At 45.7% G+C, this 24,037-nt stretch overlaps 3 protein-coding genes across 3 annotated transcripts; all 3 read left to right on the top strand.

Annotated features, from left to right (window-relative positions):
* The first annotated feature begins 2,134 nt into the window (after positions 1–2,134).
* LOC125361224 (olfactomedin-4-like) lies at positions 2,135–10,129 on the top strand. Its single transcript, XM_048359506.1, has 6 exons — positions 2,135–2,203; positions 4,202–4,354; positions 5,648–5,866; positions 6,048–6,213; positions 6,556–6,715; positions 9,415–10,129. The coding sequence occupies exons 1-6, from the start codon at positions 2,135–2,137 to the stop codon at positions 10,127–10,129; spliced, it is 1,482 nt and encodes a 493-aa protein (XP_048215463.1).
* A 2,915-nt stretch (positions 10,130–13,044) lies between these two features.
* Positions 13,045–14,964, top strand: Ubqlnl (ubiquilin like). The gene has a single exon (XM_048361243.1). It carries the CDS (start codon positions 13,045–13,047, stop codon positions 14,962–14,964), a length of 1,920 nt encoding a protein of 639 aa, XP_048217200.1.
* A 5,735-nt stretch (positions 14,965–20,699) lies between these two features.
* LOC125362140 (ubiquilin-3-like) lies at positions 20,700–22,727 on the top strand. The gene has a single exon (XM_048360806.1). The coding sequence runs from the start codon at positions 20,763–20,765 to the stop codon at positions 22,725–22,727; it is 1,965 nt and encodes a 654-aa protein (XP_048216763.1). The 5' UTR covers positions 20,700–20,762.
* Positions 22,728–24,037: the final 1,310 nt, after the last annotated feature.

Raw genomic sequence — 24,037 nt, 5'->3', positions numbered from 1 at the left:
GAGTGTGCTGTTAACCCTGCCTGGTGCTTTCTGCTCTTGCATCCCCAGCTAAGTCACACAAATACAGGCAGCCGCGCTTAGACTATGACAAACAGGAGGACCAGGATGCATTCGGGAGACTAAGATCTTGTCTTTCCCAATCACTCCATCCAGACAGAGTTAGACAGTGTGGGGCCTTTGCATAGTGACCAGGAACTCAATGTTTGCTCAAAAGATGAAGTCAGGGCAGTGTGGAGAATGGTATAATGTGAATTTTTAAAACAAAGCTCTGGAAACGGACTTGGTTTCTGACCTTGTGTGATTTATACTTGGGGCTCTGGATACCTGGGAAGGGACAGGACAGTACTGTGATTGCCCCAACCTGTGCTGTTACCCATATATATGTGATCAGATGCCGAGGCTGCTTCTGCTTTTCTGCCTTGTGTCTGCCACTGACTAGATGCAGCTGGTTAAATAGGGAAGATAACTCCACACTTGTTGTCATGCTGCCTGCCCTGTTCTCTCACCTATCTGTCCCCTCCTACACAAAATACTGTGGATTTACTGACACCCATTAGACAGTGGTCCAGATGTTTTCTTAATCTGTGCACCAGGGGTTTCCCAGCCAGCTTCTCTGGAACCTTGTCTGCATCCCATGATTATACTTACCAAGCCCAAGCTACAAGAGTTAATGGAGGAGTCTCTGGTCATGGACAAGATGTTGAGACTCTCTATAAATCAAGACAAAATCTTATGGATTTTATTCATTGAAGGATAAAGGATCCCCCATAAAGGCCTAGCTATGTTTTCCTGTATTCATGTAAACATTTTCCAGAAGGGGAAGTAGAAAAGCCTTTCTTTTCCAATGTAGTTCAGGGAATAACCACTCCCACTGCCAAAAGAGAGAGGGAGAGAGAGAGAGAGAGAGAGAGAGAGAGAGACAAGCAAAGGAACTTGATGGTCATAGTATATGAAGTCAGGGATACTGGGAGAGGTAGGGAAGTAACACAGTATGGATGGTAGCACTACAGAGACCAAACTTAGCAGAAAAAATGAGATGCCACGCTTAAAAAAAATAGGAAATGAACGATACACAAATTCACAGGACATCTGATATCCCTCATGCACTTAGGTAGTTGTGTGATTTCTTTTTTTTTTTTCTTTTTTTTTGGCCAGTCCTGGGCCTTGGACTCAGGGCCTGAGCACTGTCCCTGGCTTCTTTTTGCTCAAGGCTAGCACTCTGCCACTTGAGCCACAGCGCCGCTTCTGGCCGTTTTCTGTATATGTGGTGCTGGGGAATCGAACCTAGGGCCTCGTGTATCCGAGGCAGGCACTCTTGCCACTAGGCTATAACCCCAGCCTCTAGATGTGTGATTTCTCACTGCCTGTTAAGCACTCAAGTGAGATGGCAGAGGAGATGATTGTGATTTAGAGCAGCCAGAACTAAGAACACTGAACTGTGGGTTTTTGTCTAGGCCTCAGGAAACAAATGCTTGAGGCCAGAGAACTTGAGATTTGATAGTCTCCTGTGGCAGATTATAAACTATTGGACGAGGGCTTGGAGAACAAGTCGCGGAGGCGATGGGCACCCAGATTAGGGGAGTTTGGGGAACATCTGGGCAAGTGGACAGAGCACCTAGGGCAGTGGAGGAGGAAAATGGAGCCATCCAGTATAGTACTTCTGGGGCAGGTCCCCCAGCTATATGCTGTGGCCCTCATCCAAAAACACAGTTAAGCTTCTGTCCTCTAAATTACCAGAGCAGGTAAGGTTGCATTTCCTTCTCGACTCTTCCTTCCCTTCAAACTGAAGGGAAACCCATAATCCCTTTTGACAGGAACCCATCCCAAGATGTCTCAGGTTTGCTTTAATCTGTTTGCACAGGAGGGGCTGGCATAGCTGGAAGAGGGGCCTGGGAATGGAGGAGGATGACCCTGTTTTTGTGGTGATAAGACCGAGGACATCAGCTCCTGTTTGGAGGTACCAGCTTGTCATAATCCTCTTCAGGTCTCCAGACCCTCCCCACTTCTCAGGTTCTCAGCTCTTTAGATGTTGAAATCAGCGTCCCCTCCTATGGAGAGGATTAAAACCTTTGCAGTAGAGATAAAAGCCCAGAGGAACTTCCAGGGCTTGTTCTACTCTTGCAGCTGGGATAAGATGCAGCCTTCTCCAATTCTTCTGGCCATGCTACTGTGGCTGCTCTTGGTGCTCCCAGGCCAGCCTCAGGTACAGGCAGAGGGTGGAGGGATTGCTATCAGGTTGGGAAGATGGTTTTGTGATTTGAGCTGCCTTCTGTCTTCTGATTCTGTTCCCGTAATCCCAGGTCCTCAGAGAATAATAGGAGAGAGAGAGAGAGAGAGAGAGAGAGAGAGAGAGAGAGAGAGAGAGAGAGAGAGAGCCTCTAGAGGTAAAGTGCTTGCCTTGTATACATGAAGCCCTGGGTTTGATTCCTCAGCACCACATATATAGAAAAAGCCAGAAGTGGCGCTGTGGCTCAAGTAGTAGAGTGCTAGCCTTGAGCAAAAAGAAGCCAGGGACAGTGCTCTGGCTGTGAGTTCAAGCCCCAGGACTGGCCAAAAAAAAAAAAAAAAAAAAAGGAAGAAAACAGAATAGTAGAGAGAATTAGAGGAGGAAGGAGGACAGGAAAGCATTTTTCTCTGATATTTCTCTTGGCTGTTTCAGGGATTGTGCCACAAGGGCAAAGACAGTAGAACAAAGAGCTCCGAACTAAACACTTTGCTCATTTATGAAACTGTATTTTCTGCCACATTCTTCCAGGGCTAAGATTACTGGAGCCGACAGTGGCCAGCCCAGGCCATTATACACTATAGAATCTTTGCTTCACTTTCTACCCAAATCTAAACTATTGAGAGGAAGTTTCAGGCAAAAGACATATTCAGAGTTAGTTATGGATACCAGGGCCAGAGAAGCTATGGGAGTCGGAGAAAGGATCTTCTTAGAGAAGTACAGAGGCCACATATTGAATTCCTGAAAATTTTATATGGAAATTCCAGCTGGTTTAGAAATTAGAAAGTTTTCCATCTAGTACTGGCTCATTTAGCTTCAAAATAGGAGTATAGAAATTGACTTAGAATATTATAACTAATAGGTGACTTTATCATAGGCAAGCAATCACAAGTACTTTAAGAATTTATGAATCTTTTCTCCTTCCTTCTTCCCTCCCTCCCTTCCTTCCTTCCTTCCTTCCTTCCCTCCTTCTCCCCTTTATCTCTTCCTATCTCGATTCTCCTTCTTCTCTTTCTCCTTTTTGCTCTCTCTTCCCTCTTCCTTCTTTCCCAAAGTAAAACAATAAGGCCATGATTTCTACCAGTATTCACCTGAAAACACAGGGGACAGAAAGATGAATTTGTGCAACATCTGGAACCCAAATTAGGCTGGATGGTGGTGGATCCTACCTGTAATACTAGCTACTTCAGGAGACTGAGATCTAAGGACCGCATTTTGGAGCCAACCCAGGCAGAAAAGTCAATGAGACTCTTATCTCCAATTAACTAGCTAAGAGCTGGAAGCAGCAGTATAGTTAAAGTGGTAGAGCATCTGCCCTGTGCAAAAAAAGCTAAGGAACAGCACCCAAGCCCTGAGTTCAAGCCACAGTACCAGTACTCCCTCTCCAAAAACATGGATTTCAACTCATCTCATGTCATGTTATTTTTTTGAATGTTAAATATTAGTTCAGAATATGATACGTCATTATGCTGTCATGGTTACTTGGCTTTCTAGTTAGGAACTCTGTCTACCTATTTCCTTCAGGTTCAGATAGATTTGTAGGAACCTGTCAAATCCTTAGAGTGAGGACACCTTGGAGAAATAGAGCTCCTTAGGCATGTCCCCAAACACTTCTCTGCAGGCCAGCTTTGCTTCCTTTTACAGAGCCTGAAGGAAAAGTTGGCTTTCAGTATGTGAATTACAACCAGATCAATGTGTAAGGTCAGGTGAGGGGGGCCCAGTCAATGGGAGCCAGAGAGAGGCCGAAGCTTCAGTTCTGGGAAATTCAAAAGAAAGTAACTCAAACTCTTAACCTAGGGAAAAGTGGCTCAAACTCCTGTGCGTGGGGTGTGTGTGTGTGGAGGGCGTAGGGTGGGCGAGGACTCTTCTCTGGCACTCCAGAGCAGGGTCAGCCTCTTCTTCTGCCTCATATTTGCAAATGTTGTGGTCCAGTATGTATCCTTGTATCTTAGTGTACCTATGACCATGCTTTTGCAGCTGGTGAGAAGTGTGTCAAACTTGGTGGATGAGAGTGGCACATGCCACTGTGTGGTCCACCTGCCCAACAATTCCATCCTACTGCAGCAGCTGGAGCAGCTGCAAAGTGCAGTGCAGAAGCTCACAGGCATGTATGAGCAGCAGGTGTCCAGGGTAAGTGTTGGAGCTGTGGGCTGGGTCTGGGGATGGGGCCAGGTGTTAGCTAAGCACAGCCTTGATTGATCTAGCAGGGGAACAACCCCTGTTAGAGCAGAAGTGAAAAGAAGCACTCCCTTTTATCTTTGAGACAAATCCTTAGGATGGGGGTGTATGTGGTTAGACACTTGTATTTGGAGAACCCCAAAGGTAGTAGTAGTAAAAAAACAAAAAGAATCATGAATGCCGTGGTTGCTTTGTACAATTAAAGGCATGAGTCCAATGTGAGATTGAAAGTGGGGAGAATTTAGCCATATATATAGAGTAATCAAAGACTGGAAAGTGATAATTGAAGGAAAGGTGGCTCGAATGAGTCTGAGTTGAAGAGGTAAAAATAGTGCATTACAACAGCAATACTCACTAGAGACTGTGGAAATGAACTTTACGACTTTGGGGAGGAGGGGGAGGGAGAGAAAGTGAAAGAAAATGAGGGAGGGAATAACACTGTTTGAAAAGAATACTTATTACCTTGCTTATGGAACTGTAACCCCTCTGTACATAGCCTTTACAATAAAATCTTAAAAAAATCAGTGCATTAATCAGGTGCCAGTGGTTCATGCCTGTAATCCTAGTTACTCAGGAGGCTGATATCTGAGGATCATAGTTTGAAGCCAGCATGGGCAGAAAAGTCCCCCGTGAGACTCTAATCCCCAATTAACCACTCAAAACCCATAAGTAGCGCTGTGGCTCAAGTGGTAAAGTGTTAGCCTTGAGCACAAAGAGGCTCAGTGGCAGTGCCTGGGCTTTGAGTTTAAGTCCCATAACTGACAAAAAAAAAATAGTGCATTGTGTGGGAGGGTGTGTGGGCCATACCAGCAAGCTTGGAACTGATGCTACAATAAGGACGAGGGAACAGAAGTGTTGCATCAGTACTGCGAAGAGGGCAATGGTTCAGCGCATCTTTACTTGTTGAGCTGGGAGAAGAAATGTGCTGGGTTGTAGCCATTTATTCTCCCAGTGTGGAGAGAGAGCTCTAACTAGAAAAGGGGAAAGAGGATATGAAGATTTGTAAAAGGACGGTATGAGTGTTAGAAGATGTTTTTTTGCTTTAATGAAAAGAAAGATATAAATAGAGCCAGTGATGAAATGGGAACTCATCTCAAGGGCCAATCAAACAGATATGAGGTGGATGGGAGATAGGTGTTAGGCATGAGGGTGCCTTGTAACTTGTATGGTCTTGGGAGGGGATGGATGGATGGGAAGAGCCATGAGGACTTTGCGGAGGACTGCCTGTCCATGCTCCCACACCAGGCCAATGACTATGCACCTGCCATTGGCGATCAAGACGACCTGGAAATGAGCCACATTCTGGAGTCCAGGAATCCTAGCACGGTTGCTTCCCGCCCTGGGAGCCCAGCCTCCAACCTGCTACGTGTGGAGCTGGAAGGAGCGCAGCATTTGGCAACCCAGCTTAAGGCCGAGGGAGGAGTCAGCGGGGCTGCAGATCTCCTCCACCAACTCCAAGGAAAGGTACATGGATAGATGAAAGAACCCTTCCTCCTTCCTTTCTCAGTCTCCTGTCCTAGCTAATCCCACACAGTGGATATGCTCCGCAAATCACTTCTTCATGTGGAAGGTGATCCTTAACTAAGAAAGCACACACTGGAGATCAGCTCTTGAGAACACTCTAGGGACCCTCATCTCTCCATAGGTGACAAATGCCAGCCTCACCCTGAAGCTCCTGGATGACTCTGAGCAGAGCAGCTTCAGTGCTCTCCAACAGCAAGTGGATGCCCTGGAGGGCCAGCTAAGCCAGTGTGAGAGGGAAAAGGAGCAGGAACAGGCCTCCAGAGACACTGGCCCTCCCCTGCCCCCCGGTGAGTTCACAGACTGAATTTCCCCACTGCCTGGGTGAGTGCAGGATTGGCTGTAGCCTCCCAAGAGGGCAGTCAAGGTCTTGGATGGGGGGGAGTCATCCTTAATTTCTTTGGTTTGTGCGTCATTGAGAAAGGCACACTCTAGTTGGCATAGTCTCACATATAGATATAGATATGAACACTTCATAAACATGCACACTAATCTCTAGGCATGCTCCTTGTTTATGTACTTGTGTATGCACTCCCATGCCTGGACATCTCTCTACTGCACGTAATTATACTTCATACTCGGTTCCCTGTGGCTTTGCAACGTGCTCACACCTTGCCTGCTCTCCCCTGAAGGTTCTTGTGCCCATGGAGGACTCCAGAAAGTTGGCAAACCCCTTGTGGTGAAGCTCGGTTGGAGGGGCTTTGCATACAAGGCAGGTGCGTGGGGCCGAGACTCAGCCCCCAAACCAGCCTCTTCTGTATACTGGGTAGCCCCTCTGCGTGCAGACGGCAGGTGAGTCCTGGATGACATTTTTTTTCTATATCCAGATTCATTCCACATGTGCCCTCCATTACCATAGCCAGTTTCTTTGTAGCCCAGCCCACATTCCTCTCCCCATTTTATGCATGTTTCCAGGGACAATCGAACCTGTACCCAATAGGTCTCCTCTTAACATTCTTCTTATAGGGTAAGCATGGCCTAGATGGCCCCGAGTTTCCTCCAAATCCATGGTGTGAAAAATTTAAATATTATGACCAAGGTCATAGTTCTGTCTCTAGTTTACTCCTATCTCAAGGACAAGCTCTTCTATACCTTGCCTTGAAGGGCGTAGCTTCCTTCTGAGAAGATGTTTAGAGAATGACCCTTAGCTCAGTTTGCGACTTGGAGTTTTCAGTTGATTTAAGTTTGAGTCTCACTTCAGTCAAGAGGAAAGGACCCATTCTTAGGATAATTAAATCTATGAGAAGAATGTATGAGATACATAGGAAAGCATAAATGAAATTCGAGTGCTGCCAAATATCTATTGGCTAAAAGAATGGCTGAATAATTCAGTGAATAGACAAACAGCCCTTCAATTCTAACCGGCTAGAAAAGTAGGCGTACTTCTCAGTGCTTCCATGGTAGCATGGGATGTGGCCAGTTGAGCAGAAGGTCTTGGGAAGAAGGGACCAAGGTGGGTAGTACCAGGCACTCAAGATTCTGATATGAAGCTCTTCTCAAAAAGGTTAATATTAATGGTACTAGTGCACCTCAATTCCTGTAAGCATTCTGTAGAACACAAAACACATCAATATACCTTTTTTTTTTTTTTTTTTTTTTTTTTGGCCAGTCCTGGGCCTTGGACTCAGGGCCTGAGCACTGTCCCTGGCTTCTTCCCGCTCAAGGCTAGCACTCTGCCACTTGAGCCACAGCGCCGCTTCTGGCCGTTTTCTGTATATGTGGTGCTGGGGAATCAAACCTAGGGCCTCGTGTATCCGAGGCAGGCACTCTTGCCACTAGGCTATATCCCCAGCCCCATCAATATACCTTTGCTCTTTGAATCTTCTCAAAGTTGTAGTGATTAATTTAGGACTTAATATGGTATTCAGAAAAGAAAATACTCTAGGGCTCTACTGGCTCATGCCTGTATTCCTAGCAACTCAAAAGGCTGAGCTCTGAGGATTGTGGTTTGAAGCCACAATTCAGGCTGGAAAAGCCGCGAGACTCTCATCTCTAATAAAGTACCAAACAATTAAAAATAAAAAAAACCCCAAAAGCCAAAAGTGGAACAGTGCCTCAAGAGTTAGAGTACTAGCCTCGAGCATAAAAAGTTCAAGGACAGTGCCCAGGCCCTGAGTTCAAGCCTCAGGACTGGCATCAAAAAAAAAAAAAAAAAAAAAAAAGGGAAGGAAGAAAGAAATGAGAATAGTTATAATTTAGTTTACTTAGGTTATTTCTAGAGTGGCTGAGAGAACCTTAACCTTGAATTCAATTACGAAATTGTGTCCCACTATGAGAAACCTGCATGTTAAGGCAGGTGGAAGACTGTGGAGTCTAGGATGGGGAAAACATCCATAAAGAAGAAAATGTAATAACTACCATTGTTGAGTGCTCCCTTTGGGATGATATGCTGTACTAAATGGTTTCTCTCTATTATCTTGTTCAGTCCTGACAATCAAGGAAGTATGCTCTTTAGTTATTCCTTTTTGTGTGTGTCAGTCCTAGGACTTGAACTCTGGGCCATGTCCTCGTTTGGTGTTTCACTCAATGCTGATGCTTTTCTCTTGAGCTACACCTCCATTCCTGGTTCTTTGGTGGTTAATTGGAGATAAGAGTCTCATAAATATATTTGCCTGGGCTGAGATACTTAAATCTCAGCCTCTTAAGTAGCTAGAATTACAGGCAGGAGCCACAGATACCTGGATTTTTTGTTATTCTTTTTACAGATTTACCTTTCAGTCTTGTGACCTTGAGCAGAATACTTTACTTTCTGAGATCTAACTCATAGTCTATTAGAATAAAATCTTTATTACATTTTTAATTGTGATTCAATGACATAATTACTTACCAGACTCAACAGACATTGTAGCTATTGGTATTTTTTTTTACTGTTACTGCTACTGCTATTATTTATGATTTACATTATTTTTTGTTATTTTCTAGTATTGGTGGCGCTGAGATTTGAACTCAAAATCTCATGTTTATGAGGCAGGCATTCTACCAACTGAATGGTCCCACTATCCCTTGTTAGTATAACTTTCAGGAACTATTCATTTTCTTATAGCATCTAGTGGTTAAAAAAAAAGAATAGCAGTTAGAACCGAGTTTCTGATGGCTCACGCCTGTAATCCTAGCTACTCAGGAGGCTGAGATCTGAGGATCAAAGCCAGCCTGGGCAGAAAAGTTCCTGTGAGACTCTTATCTCCAAGTAACACTCAAAAAAAGGGAAGTGGCTCTGTGGCTCAAGTGGTAGAGCACTGGCCTTGAGCACAGAGAAACTTGGGCACGGTGCCCAGGCCTTGAATTCAAGCCCCACAACTGACACACACACACACACACACACACACACACACACACACACACACACACACACAAGCAGTTACATTTAAACTGAATTCTGCCTGCTTCTAAAGTCCTTGCTTTAATGGACACATCCAACTGCCCATTTGTATAGCACTTCATTGTCCTGCTTGTGCTGTCACTTAATGATTCTAATGCATGTGTTGGCTTAGGTACTTCGACTTCTATCGGCTATACAGATCCTATGATGACCTGATGCTACTGAAGAACTACGAGCAGTGGAAGATGGGCTATGGCGACGGCAGTGGCAACACAGTGTACAATAACTTCATGTATTTTAACTACTATGGCACCAATGACATGGCCAAAGTAGACCTGTCCTCCAACACCCTGGTACTCAGGCGCTCATTGCCTGGTGCCACCTACAACAACCGCTTCTCCTATGCTGATGTGCCATGGACGGCCTTAAACTTTGCTGGCGATGAGGAAGCACTGTGGGTGCTCTATGCCACTGAGCAGAGCAAAGGCAACCTTGTGATAAGTCGTCTCAATGAAAGCACCCTGGAAGTAGAGAAAACCTGGCACACCAGCCAGTACAAGCCGGCCTTGTCAGGGGCCTTCATGGCCTGCGGGGTGCTGTATGCCTTACGCTCACTGAGCACTCGCCAGGAGGAGATCTTCTATGCATTTGACACCACCACGGGGCAGGAGCACACCCTTAGCATCCTGTTGGACAAGATGCTGGAAACACTGCATGGTATCAATTATTGCCCCTGGGACCACAAGCTCTATGTCTATAATGATGGCTTCCTAATAACTTATGACCTCACATTCCAGACTAGGAAGTACCAGCTCCCCAGACCACCAGCCAAAAGGCTGTCTGGGGCTCATGCTCCCCAAAAATCTATCCAACCCTCCAGACCCTGAGGCACCAGGGCTGGGACAGGGCCTTGAGAGAAGTGTGTCCTTTACCTCATTACTATGAAGGTCACTCCTGCAAATGGCCATCGGCCTTAATGATTGAGAAACATTGATTCTATCTAGTTAGCTCCTTATGTAATTACTCTCATATTAAGGTTCTCTTCACTAATCATCTGGGAGGATTTGATTGAGAATACAAGGTTCTACACCCAGCCCAGGGGGAGGGAAAAGAAATTATCCAGCACCAAAATAACACACTTAGCCGGGGACTTGTTCCCTTTTCTTTTTGATATTTTGGCACCTCATATTCTCTCCTTTAGAGCTGTCAATACATGTTCTAGGATTCTAGGGTCATGCCCATAAAAATGGTGTCAGGTTGAGAGCACATGATCTGTGAGCACTGATTACTAGCGCCGGGCATTTCCCTCTTAGAGCCTCACTTTCCTCTGGGGTTCCTGGAGGTCAGCTTGGTCTGAAGAGCAATACTTTGTTTGCAGTCAGTATCTACTTTGAGTACAATGGAAAGAAGGGTTTAAGCCCCAGTTCTTTTCTAGGAAGTGAGTAGCTAGTAACTGGTAGGCAGGGATATACGAGTAGGATCTGATATGGACTGGGCTGGTGGAAGGGGGATCCAGATATTCTTAATAAAGAATCTAGGATTTGATTGCAGAAAGTCTCCTGTTAAACTGTCCCTGCTTTTGTTGTTGATGTTCTTCTTCAACCCCCTGAGGAAATAGAGGTTCAAACATTTTTCATGCCCTTTTGCTGTCTGCATAGGGTTTCTTGCTCTTACTAAGGCAGGTAAGCTGGATGCTTGTGGCTCATAGCTATAATCCTAGCTATTCCGGAGGCTGAGAATTATAGTTCAAAGCCAGCCCAGGCAGGAAAGGCCAGGAGACTTATCCTCATCAAACTATCTAGAAAAATCTGTGGCTCAAGTGGTAGAGAGCTATCCTTGTGCAAAAGAAGCTCAGGGACAGCACCCAGACCTTAGTTCAAGCCCCAGTACTGGCACGAAAAACAGAACAAAAACAAAACAAAAGTGGCAAGTAAATGAAATACATAAGGACCCTGAAGTCCTTTCAGTCACATAGAGAACATGCTTTGATGAGACACACATTCATAAATCTATAATCAATAAAACAAATATTCTCCCTCTGGTACACACACTTCTTCCATCTTCATACAAACATCCACATAGACAATTTAGCATGCCATTAATAATTCATCACCTTCCCATCAGCTTCAAACACTTGCTTCAAGTTTTCAGGGTACTGTCCATCAGACTTTGTAGTTTCCTGATTCTGTTCCCCACCACCCCAGCAATGATACTAATAACACTGTCACTCCTGTCTCTTGATTACAAGTCTCTCCCCCTTAATGCATTGACAAAAAGGTGAACATTTAAGACTAAACAGGGACCTTGCAGCAATAAAATAATTCTGAACATCCTGTTAGGATGGCATGCAGAAAACACCACACTATGTGTGAAACGTGTAAAGAAAACAATGTAGCGCAGCTAGGCTCTGTTATCCTTGCTACTCAGGAGGTTGACATCTGAGAATCATTGATTGAAGTCAGCCTAGATAGAAAAATCCACGAAACTCTTCTCTACAATTAACTAGCAAAAAGCTAGCATGGAAATGTTCAACTTGGAGAGTACCAGCCTTATGCTGGAAAAGCCAAGCAAGAGTGCCCTGAGTTCAAACGCTAGTACTGGCACCTCCTCCTCCACACACATATATTGAAGTGTATAGTTGCAACTAATATCTCCGACCTTTAGCTTAGGTTACCCATACAGGGGACCTCTCTAGCTATCCCTAATCCTGTGTCCTGAAGTGGAAATCGTGAGCCTACCACCAAGGGACACTCTGAAAGCAGTCTAGAATTCTTCAACCTGGACCCGTCAATCTAGAGGAAAATATGACCTCAGCTTCCTCATAAGACCTTCTGTTTTTGTTTCTTTCCTAATGCTTACCGTTTCCAGACCACAAGCAAAATGAATGAACTTCAGTCTGTGGCACTGACTCCCTTCTTGCTTTCAGAAATGTGTGGGTTGGTCTTGGGGTTTGAACTCAGCCTGAGCCTTGTTCTTGAGCTTTCTTTCCTCTACACTAGTGCTCTACAATGTCTAGCTTTTTCTTTTTCTTTCTTTTGGTGGTTAATTGGAGATGTGTCTCAGGACTTTCTTGCCCAGGTTGGCTTTGAACTGTGACTCTGAGGTCGTTGCCTCCTGAGGTTCACAGGTGTGAGCCACCAGTGCCCAGCAACTCAACATTTTTTGTTTTGTTTTGTTTTGTTTTTTTGCCAGTCCTGGGGCTTGAACTCCGGGCCTGAGCACTGTCCTTGGCTTCTTTTTGCTCAAGGTTAGCACTCTACCACTTGAGCCAAAATGCTACTTCTGGCTTTTTCTGTGTATATAGTGTTGAGGAATCGAACCCAGTGCTTCATGTATATAAGGCGAGCACTCTTGCCACTAGGCCATATTCCCAGCCGCACAACCCAACATTTTATACAATAGGTTTGTCATCTCTACAAGAGCCTATGCTTGGCACCTTCCAGCAACACACGTCCCATCTTAAAAACAAAAATGATCTGGTTGTTACTATTGTTTTTGACTACTGGCAAACAGTCATAGTTTATCATCGAAACTTCTCCCTCCTCCCCAAATCCATCTCCCTCCCCAACTTGCCCTGATGTACTGTGAGGCTTCATTGACATCACAATATCCCCTTTCTGAACAGGCACTGCATTTAGGGGCGGGGCAGGCAGAGAGAAGGTCAGCCCTTAGTCCACCCTGTGTCAAGTATGAATCAGTAGCCACGCCAGGCCTCAGCGGAGCCACATCTGGAGAACTGGGGGTGAGGGGACAACATCACAAATTCCTGACCCCCCTAGCCTGGTCACTCTCACCCCTTTCCATGGCAACAAGAAAACGAAGGCCTGCAGGAACATTTGTCCCCCCTCACCCCTCTGCCCCTGCTTCGACCTGCTTGCCATCAGCGTGTCCAGTAGGAAGATCCAAGCCCAATGCTGTCTTCCGCACGCACAGGGTGCCTCAGAACGGGCACCCTTCTGCTTTGCCTGCCAACAGTAAGATCGGTCCAAGTGTCTCCCGAGTGAAAGTGAATACGGCAGGCAACCTGAAAGACTTCACCTTAGCCTACAACACCTCAGTAAAGCAGCTCAAGGAGAAGCTGTCAGCTCACTTCAACTGCAGAACAGACCAAATAGTGCTGGTCTTCATGGGCCGCCTTCTCCAAGACCAGGACACACTGAGCCAGAGGGGCATTGCTGATGGACACACCATCCACCTGGTCATCAGGTCCAAGAATGGCTCCAGGTCCCTGGCCAATTCATCTCAGAATGTGCCAACCCAGGAGCCCTGCTCCCAGGACAGAAACACCAAAGCAAACAGCAATGGAGTGTACCAACCTGCTGGTGTGAGTCAAGTCCCAGCAGAGCCAGGTCTCCCTGTGGAATCTAACACACCCAAGGCACAGAATCTGCAAACAGACAGTTCACAATATCTAACACAGGTTCTGGGGAATCCCAGCATCCAGCAGCTTCTGTCCAATACCGAGTTCATACAGCAGCTCGCCTCAGGCCACTCAGACATGCAACTATTGGTGGAGCAGAACCCAGAAATCTCCCATCTGCTTGACAATTCTGAGATCTTAGGTCAGACGCTTGAGCTGGCTCGGAACCTGGCGGTGATGCAAGAGATAGTACAGCTTCAACAACCCATGCAGAACCTTGAGGATCCACTAACCTTTCCACCATACCTGGGCTCAGAGACAATTCCAAATAGGAACAATGCAGTGGGTCCCACTTATGCTGATTTCCATGACCCAGTGCTCAACAGCACACAAGGTCTGTTTGGAGGTAACTCTTTTACAACTCTTCTAGCAGGACAAGCCCAGGAACAAGTCCAGCCAACACTCTTACCACCTCAACCAAGCCAGGGACAACAAGACCCTACTACATCAGTCAGAAGTACAAATCCTTGTGGTATATCTTCAATCGCCTCAACCAAAGCCAACTCCAACAAGATCCACTGTCCTGCTAGGGTGAATACTGCCACGATCAAGGGCCAAAGCCGTGTGGGCGCTATTCAGCATTCTGTCGGGACGCCATCTCTACCCAGCATAGCCATCACTCAGAAGCCCCAGGAAGATGACACAAACGACTCCTTCTCTCTAGGTAGCCTGAATCAGAAGTTAGAGGGTCTCCAGCTGTTAGATGAGCAGACCAAAGCTCAGATTACAGGAGGCATGATACAGTTGCTTATGAACCACCCTCACCTGGCTGCTCAGATGATGCTGTTCTTGAGCATGCCCCAGCTGAGCGAACTCTGGAGGCAGCAGCTGCCCACATTGTTGCAACAGTCACAGACTTCGGACCTGCTCGTAGCTCTAGCAAACCCTAAGGCATCTCAGGCCATATTACAGATCGAGCATGGTCTCCAGCTGTTGGCCATAGAGACTCCTATTCTTTTGCCTTGGGTTGCACCTTACCTATGGGGCCTGGGTTGGCTTCCTGCTCCTAGTTGTAGCTACCCAGATTCAGTGCCTTGGACTTGGGATGTGCCAGAGATGGGTGAGCCCAAGAAGCCTGACGAGTGCTGCCCCGGATCTGGAGCAGTCCTGCAGAGTCTACAATCCCTCTCCAGAGACCCTTCCCATCCTCTACAAGGCACTGAGAACCGTTTCCAAAAGCAGATGGAAACTCTCCAGGCCATGGGATTTGCGAATCACGACGCCAATCTGCAGGCGCTTATTGCTAACAAGGGTGACACTAAGGCTGCTATTCGCCAGCTGAAGAGGTCCCAGGGATTCTGAATACCACACCCACCTGTTTGTTTTCTATCTGCCTGCGGACTCATTTGATCATCTCATCTGCTGTTTCCAGAAGTCCTGGGACAGGAGGAACTAACTAATGCTTTCTCAATCAAATACTAGACCACTGGTCATGGCTGGAAGATCTGTCAATAAAATGGCTACACCTACTCGCCCTCACCCGAGGTTTGGCTTTGTTTATTTTGCAGAAAGGTAACTAAATGGCTTAAATATTCTAACTTTACCCCCCTCCCATGCATACATATTAATAGAAAAATAGTTATACATATAATGCTCACATATCTAAGAATAAGTAAATGTAGCCTATGTACACCGGTCCGCAGATGCATAGAAATATTCAGAGACTCATAAACAGATGTCCATGTAGGAGAAGTCGGTCAGAAGGGAAACACTATAAAACCCAGACATTTAGTCATAAAGATTGTTATTTCTTCATAGTTTACTCAAATCTACATTGTTTGAAAGTAAAAAAATGGCCTAAATGGATTAAGAGGAGGAAGAACGCATATATGCAGCTATTGCCTCTTTCACTGCATATTTGAGTCAACACAAACTCAGCCATGGCAACACACACACATATACACAAACACACATATATACACAAACCATGTATACAGATACATAATGTTTTTGGTGGTACTGAGATTTGAACTCAGGTTCTTGTATTCCTAGGCAGGTGCTCCATCCCCTTTGTGTCTTATCTCTGCAGCTTGTCCTGTCCACCATGACCAGGCCCCATGTTGGTTTTCCCCTCGATTAGAGTATCCCAGCAGAGTATGCAACCAATGTTGGTTCAATTATTTAAGTATGAAACAACTTCATGCATTTGAGTCCTAGTTTAATAAGTCAACATGCTTTCGATTGTTAGAACAGTGTCTTAACAAAGATCTTTTATTTGGGGGGCTTTTCCTTTGTGGAGATACAGATAGTTTTCAAATTAACTTCTAAATGCATTAGGTAGTGAGTGATAAGTGCCATGAAGAAAAATGAACTGGGATAAATTATTCTAATTCCAGTGATCTGACAAGACATTTCTGAAAAAGTGGTATTTGAGCTGGAATCAGGACATGAGATCTACATGCGTAGTTCCCAGAAGAAGGGGAGAGAAGGCTGCATGAGAGTAAAAAAAGCTCCAAGATTGGGGTTTTCCCATGGTGTCTGAAGAATAATGAGGAGGTAGAAGTGAAATGCATAAAAAAGGGCGGGGGGGGGGATCACAGAGATTGTGCAGAGCTTTGTACGTTTGGTGAGAATTTTGCCTTTTCCTGTGACTGCAATAGCCACTGGTGGACACATTATAGGCATGCAAATATATCACAAGATCAAAACACTTCCTGAGAATGAAATCCCAGGATTAATTATCCTCTTACCCTCTTCTGGAGGTTCCTCTCATTGCTCTCTGGGCAGCTGTTAAATATTTCTTTTTGAGTGTGTGTGTGTGTGTGTGTGTGTGTGTGTGTGTGTGTGTACTGGGGCTTGAATTCAGGGCCTTGTGCTCTTTTTTTTTTTTTTTTGAGTTGCTTTTCTAAATGTCTTTATTCATCTAAAATTTTGTAATTTGTTATTTAAGATTAATGGATACTTTCTGTTTTCATTGGCTACTTTATTCATTACTGGCTTTTGCATCTGAATTGCTTTTCATTTTGTCTTTTTTTTTTTCAAATTTTTATTATCAAACTGATGTACAGGGAGGTTTCCTTTTTTCTCGTTTTTTCTCTTTATGTCCTCATTTTATTTATTTATTTATTTATTTATTTATTAATTAATTTTTTTGACAAGGTGTTGTGCAAAAGGGGTACAGTTACATAATAGGGCAGTGTGTACATTTCCTGAGATATCTTACACCCTGTTTTTCTTTCTTTCTTTTTTTTTTTGTTCAAGGCTACTGCTCTATCATTTGAGCCAAGTCTCCACTTCTAGCTTTTTTTTTTTTTTTTTGCCAGTCCTGGCTCTTGGACCGAGGGCCTGAGCCCCTGGCTTCTTTTTGCTCAAGGCTAGCACTCTACCACATGGCCACTTCTGGCCTATTCTGTTTATGTGTGCTGAGGAATCAAACCCAGGGCTTCGTGCACACTAGGCAAGCACTCTACCACTGAGCCACATTCCTAGCCCCACTTCTAGCTTTTTGCTGGTTATTTGGAGAGAGTCTCAAGGACCTTCTTGCCTGGCTGGCTTTGAACTGTGATCCTCACATCTCATCTACCTGAGTAGCTAGGATTACAGGTATAAACAATTACTGTCTGGGTCCTTATTCATTTTTATATTAATAGAAATCAACACTGTCTTCTGATATGCTTCCTTGGCTGCCCTCTGTGTCTTTTCATTTGTATGAAACTTCTAATGTAATTATGAATTTTGTTGTATAATTTTATCATTGTCAATATTCATCTATTTTTAAAATAATTGCTCTTAGTTGCAAAAGAAAATGAGATGATCAAATCATTAAAGCTGTACCTTAAAAATTTTATGTCTCATAAGCAATATAAAACAGGTGCTGGCAGATTTTATGCAGAGGAATGGAGTACTGTATTCAACTCTGCAGTTTGGCTGCTGGGTAAAGAATAGACTGTGATAATGGAGGACCGGGAAGCCAGGAAACTAGGCCAGGGGGCTTTTGCAACAAAGCAGGTAAAAAATGGTTATGTCTGGGACTAAGGTAGGAGTAGTGAGAAAACGGTCAGGTTCTGGACTTGAGGGAATCCATAGGTTTATGTATTCCCCACACACCCAGTCTTGACATGACCAGTTCACAAGTGAAGAGAATGCTCAGTACTGAAAGAGTCCGCTGCTTCAAATAAGCCCACTACCGTAGAACCTGCTGCACCACCACGATTTGCCAAAGAGGTAAGTTTAGAAGGTTATGAAAACTAATGTTTACCTGTATTTCTCTGATTAAGTCTTACACCCTGTTTTATTCCTCCATACTCTCTTTCTCATTCACAATATTTTATCCACTTGCCTTTCAACTCATTTGCTCTTAAACTCTAGTTTGCTCTTAAATTCTAGTTAGGCTTTCTGTCTGCCATTGCTCTAGAGCTGTTCTTATCACAGTCTTTCACTCTCTCTTTTTATCTGGTGATCAATTCTCAGTCCTCATTCTATCTTCCAATAGCATAAACTGATGCAGTTGGTTACACTCTCCTTTTGTGGAATTAATTTCATTCTTCTTTTTCCTTTTCTGCAGTTTCATTTCATTGATTCCCTTCCATTCTAGGGAGCCTGCTCTTTCGTGCTGAAGAGCCACGAAACTGTCTTTTACCCTATACTCACTCACTAGCTAATCATAGGTCATGAGTTTAAATACTCCAAATGCCAATGAGCTCTAGCCTTATATTTAGCTATCTTCCCAGGTCTCTCTCTATTAAACAGACCTCTCCAAGATACATAAAACTGTTCAACAAAACTTACTTTTCTGCTTAACAACCTGCTTATTCGCTGGCATTTTAACTTTACTTCAGTAAATTAAAAAAGTTTTCTAGGAAATAGTATTTTTTTCATCTAGAACATTTTTAAAATTAAAAAAATTGTTTTAGTTTTTTTTATTGTAAAGATGATATACAGAGGGCTCACAGTTAGGAATATTATTGTTTTTAGAAAAGAGCTCCTTTTTTTTTTTTGGCCAGTCTTGGTGCTTGGACTCAGGGCCTGAGCACTGTCCCTGGCTTCTTTTGGCTCAAGGCTAGCGCTCTGCCACTTGAGCCACACACAGCGCTACTTCTTGCCGTTTTCTATATATGTGGTGCTGAGGAATTGAACCCAGGGCTTCATGTATACGAGGCAAGCACTCTTGCCACTAGGCCATATCCCTGGCCCCAATATTATTGTTTGTTTGTTTGTTTGTTTTTGGCCAGTCCTGGGGCTTGGACTCAGGGCCTGAGCACTGTCCCTGGCTTCTTCTTGCTCAAGGCTAGCACTCTGCCACTTGAGCCACAGCGCCACTTCCGGCCGTTTTCTGTATATGTGGTGCTGGGGAGTCAAACCCAGGGCCTCATGTATACGAGGCAAGCACTCTTGCCACTAGGCCATATCCCCAGCCCCCAATATTATTGTTTTTAAAGGCCAAAAATATTGTCATTCTCGATTCCACTGTAATCCTCCGAATTCTATTCATCAGCAAATCAATATTTTGAAAACATACAAAGAGTTCACCTTGACCAGTGTCACCCCTTCAACATTCTCACGGCCCTTCTACCCACCCCTTCCCTTACTTTTCTTAACTTTGTGGCATATGCAATGAATTATTGACTGCATTTGACCCCCTCCCCCCTCATTTGTTTACCCCTCTCCTCTTGGCTCCACCCCCCGCTAAATGTACCATTTCCTGGTACAAATTTTGTTGGGTTTTGACCTATTTTTAAAATGTTATACTACTTGAGCTCTCCATATCTATTATACTAAAGCTAATTCCTTTCTAGCTACTTGCATATGGTCCGTCCTAATATGTTTACTTCTAGATTTATAGGTTCATTCTATCTACCACAAATGGAGGAAACGAGGCAACCTGTGTTTATCTGGGTCTGTCTTCACTGATTAAGCTGTGTTACATTCATAAGCTGCTTTTTCTTATGTATTTATTTTAAAAAAGGATCATAGGGTACCATGTTAATGAGAAATCGCAGGAGATGGCTCTGTGCAGATTGTGAAAACTAGTTTCTCATTGCAGGAATTGGGTTGGGCTGTCCCTGCTTCCTACCACCCCCTCTTTCTCAAACACAAATATTTTCATATAATAAAACCCCTTTTCCTGTGCTTATACAAAAAAGAATTTATGGATAATATTGACTGAGACAGAAAACAGAGACACAGGAAGCTGAGATCTGAGGATCCTAGATCAAAGCCAACCCTGGGCAGGAAAATTCCTAAGATACTTTTCTCCAATAAACCACCAGAAAACCAGAAACGGAGCTGTGGTCAGGGTAATAGAGAGGCAGCCTTGAGCATACAAGTTCAGGGACAGTTCCAGGCACTGACTCAAGCCCCAGGACTGACAACCACCACCACCACCACCACCACCACCACAACACCCCCAAACAAAGCAAAAACCAGGGACACAGGAATCAAGGAGGAAGCTTTCAAACAGGAAGGAGCCAAACTCTGTTCTTAATGAAGACATAAGCCACAAGCAGCTTTTATAGTTATCCAACCCCAGTATCAGCCTCCATCTACCACACTGGAGTGGAGTCAGGGCTCTTGGCCTGAGGAATGCTCGGCTCAGGGCCCTCTCTCTAAATAAGGCAACCAAGGAACAGGAAACAGAATAGGTAATGGAAAGGGATGGGTTCCCAGGGATCCAGAACACCTTGCAGGCATTTTCAGAATCCATTGAGAGAGGCTGTGATGTCAGTCCTGAGGTCACAGAGGCGACTTGATGGAGGGGATTCCGGCCCAGAAGGCCTAAGGGGTGGCTGTGCAGCAAGATGAGGGCGGTTTGGAGCCCTGCATAAGAGGAAGGACGGGGCCACAGCTGACTGGTATGTATCCCCAGGAGTAGGCCCTTCTTGGTACCTTTACCTCCTCATTTATCACCGGAAGTCCCTGGCCTCAATGTTTCCTCCCATGACCTCCACATCTCTCAATCCCATCATCCACCTGAACACCCTGTCCTAGCACCCGCAGGGCCCCCTCCATGTGGGCCTGACAACTTGCCCAACCCCAAGAGTCACGATGCTCTTCATGCTCAGTTTTTGCTCCTTTCACCACTGCCCCAAGGGTTGATCTTGGTCTTCCATCCCCATTCCCTCAGCTGTGTCCCCACAGATCTGGGCCTCCTGCTGCCCATCATGGCCAAAAGTGGAGAGGCTCTGCCACAGGACAGCTCAGTGCCGGCCCAGGATCCCCACCTCATCAAGGTGACAGTGAAGACGCCCAAGGACAAGGAAGATTTCTCAGTTACGGACACATGCACCATCTGGCAGCTGAAGCAAGAGATAGCACAGCGTTTTAAGGCCCCTCCCGACCAGCTGGTCCTAATCTTTGCTGGAAAGATCCTCAAGGACACGGACTCCCTGGCACAGTGTGGAGTACGAGATGGTCTCACCGTTCACCTGGTCATCAAGATGCAGCGCCGCACCATTGGCACCGAATGCCCAGCTGCTGTAGTCTCGGCGCCAGGCCCAAGTCCTGGGTCCCTCACTCAGCCAACCTCCATTTACCCAACGGATGGGCCACCCACCTTCAGCTTAGGTGTCCTCACAGGCCTCAATGGGCTGGGCCTGACCTCTGGCAGCTTTCCTGACCAGCCAAGCTCACTGATGTGGCAGCATGTATCAGTGCCTGAGTTTGTGGCTCAGCTCATTGATGACCCCTTCATCCAAGGCCTGCTGTCCAATACGGGCCTGGTACGCCAGTTGGTTCTAGACAATCCTCATATACAGCAGCTGATCCAGCACAACCCTGAGATTGGGCATATTCTTAACAACCCTGAAATCATGCGGCAGACGCTGGAGTTTCTACGTAACCCTGCCATGATGCAAGAGATGATGCGTAGCCAGGATCGGGCACTCAGTAACCTGGAGAGCATCCCTGGTGGCTACAATGTACTTCGCACCATGTACACAGATATCATGGACCCCATGCTGAACGCAGTCCAGGAGCAGTTTGGTGGCAACCCGTTTGCTACCACGAATGCTAATACAACCACCGGTAGCAGCCAACCTTCAAGGACAGAGAACTGTGATCCTCTCCCAAACCCCTGGACTTCCACCTACAGAGGAGGCTCAGGTGGCAGGCAAGGAAGGCGGCCCGAGGACCAAGATACAGCTGAAATTAGAAATAGGGTTCCAAACTTTCTGAGTAATATAGGGCTATTTGATTATTTCCAACAATTACATGAGACAGGCCTATCCCTGGGGTCCTATCTTCAGGGGTCTGCAGCTTCCTCCCATCCAAGCCAAGGACAGCTACCACCTCCAGTGAACAGAGGTCCCCCAATGTCACCGTCATCCCAGGAGCCTGGGTCAGGACAGCCTCTCTCCACAGAGTCAGTAGCAGTCAAGGGGAAGTCCTCCTGTCCATCTTTCCTGAGATATCCCCCAGAGAGCAGTACTGGACAAGGTGGAGGCCAAGATGGGATAGGGGGTGACTCTACTGGCCGCAGCGCTAGCATGCCCGATCTGCTGTCTGGAGATTCTGCCAATAGGTCCCCATTTGTTCCTTCACCATCTTCCCCTATGACAGCCATTCCTAGAGGCCCCGAGTCTCCCTGGCTGTCTTCGTCAGGTTATCCAAGATCTCTGAGGACAGCTGGGATGAATCAGGTCCCACAGCTGCAGGATGAGGAGCATCAACAGCTTCCATTACTACTGCACCTGCAGACAGCCATGGAAAACCCTCGGGCCATGCAAGCCCTGCTGCAGATTGAGCAGGGCCTGCAGGTGCTGGCATCGGAATCCCCTCGCCTCTTACTCTGGTTCATGCCTTGGCTAGTAGGACTTGGTGGTGCAGCAGGAGGCACAGAGTCTAGAGAAGATAGCCTTATATCTGAGGACCCCCACCCAACCCCAGATCCTCAGGTTTCCCCAACACAGGGGTCTGCAGAGCAAGGTCTCCACTCCTCTCCCTTCCTCCAGATGTTCCAAGCCTTATCTACTACCAGTCCTCAGCAGCTGCAGCCTGAGGCTCACTTCCAGGTGCAACTTGAGCAACTGAGGGCCATGGGCTTTCTAAATTCTGAAGCCAATCTTCAGGCCCTCATTGCTACCGGGGGTGATATAGATGCTGCTGTGGAGAAACTGAGGCAGTCATAAGAGTCCTCTGCACCTTTCCCCCACAGCCTATTACGTAGCTCTCCTGCACTTGAATACAGCAGCACTATAAACCAAATTTACTATAATGCTCTTTACTAAGGAGACAATGTTGGTCCAGAGTCATTGAGGAAGACTAAAGAGCCAGAAATAGGGTCGGGGTACTGCGTGTGATTCAACTACTCCTTCCACTTTCCTGCCATAGGGCCCCTGTCTGAGCTCTGTGTATGTTTACCTTGAGATGCAATTACATCCATTCTCCAGTGTCACCTGCTGCCTGTGTCTGATTCTTATGGGCTATAAAAAGGGGGTGAGGGGTGCGCCAAGTGATCGTGGCTCACATCTGTAATCCTAGGTATTCAGACGGCTGAGATCTGAAGATGGCAATTAGAAGCCAGCCTGGGCAGCAAACTCCACGAGACTCTTATCTATATTCAGCAAAAAACTGGAAGTGGAGCTATGACTCAAGTGATAGAGTACTAGCATTGAGGAAGAAAGTTAAAGGACAGCATCCAGACCATGCGTTCGAACCCTAATACTGGTATGCAGACAAAAAAGGAGAGAGAATGGGAGAAAAGCTGGTGATAAGAGGGAGAGCTTGAGGGGAGGAACTGAAATGTTTAGTCAGAAGATACAGAGGGCTGGGGATATGGCCTAGTGGCAGGCCTGGGTTCAATTCCCCAGCACCACATATATAGAAAATGGCCAGAGGTGGCACTGTGGCTCAAGTGGCAGAGTGCTAGCCTTGAGCAAGAAGAAGCCAGGGACAGTGCTCAGGCCCTGAGTCCAAGCCCCAGGACTGGCCAAAAAAAAAAAAAAAAGAAGACACTCACAGAGAGACAAAGACACAAAGACAGAGAGACAGAGCCAAGTGAGATAGACACTGAGAGAAACACAGGGAAATACACACACACACACACACACACACACACACACACACACACACGTCAGGGAGACAGTTGAGTGAAATGAAAACAGGGAAATACACACACACAACACACAGTCAGTGAGACAGAGCTAATGTAGATAGAAACAGAGGGAAGTACACACATACACAACACACACACAGAGTCAGAGAGATAGCTGAGTGAGACAGAAACCCAGAAACCCAAAGAAAACACACACACACACACACACACACACACACACACACACACACACACCCCATTAGGCATTTGCTAGGTATTGTAGGGTTTGCATTTTTCTTCTTTATTAATTTTTTTATTATTATGAAGGTGATGTACAGAGGGGTTACAGTTACATAAGTCAGATAAAGAGCACATGTCTTTTTAGACAGTGTCACCCCTTTCGTG

This window comes from Perognathus longimembris, chromosome 13 (genome assembly GCF_023159225.1).
Source record: "Perognathus longimembris pacificus isolate PPM17 chromosome 13, ASM2315922v1, whole genome shotgun sequence".
Lineage (NCBI taxonomy): Eukaryota > Metazoa > Chordata > Mammalia > Rodentia > Heteromyidae > Perognathus > Perognathus longimembris.
This window is presented reverse-complemented; position numbering and strand designations above follow the sequence as displayed.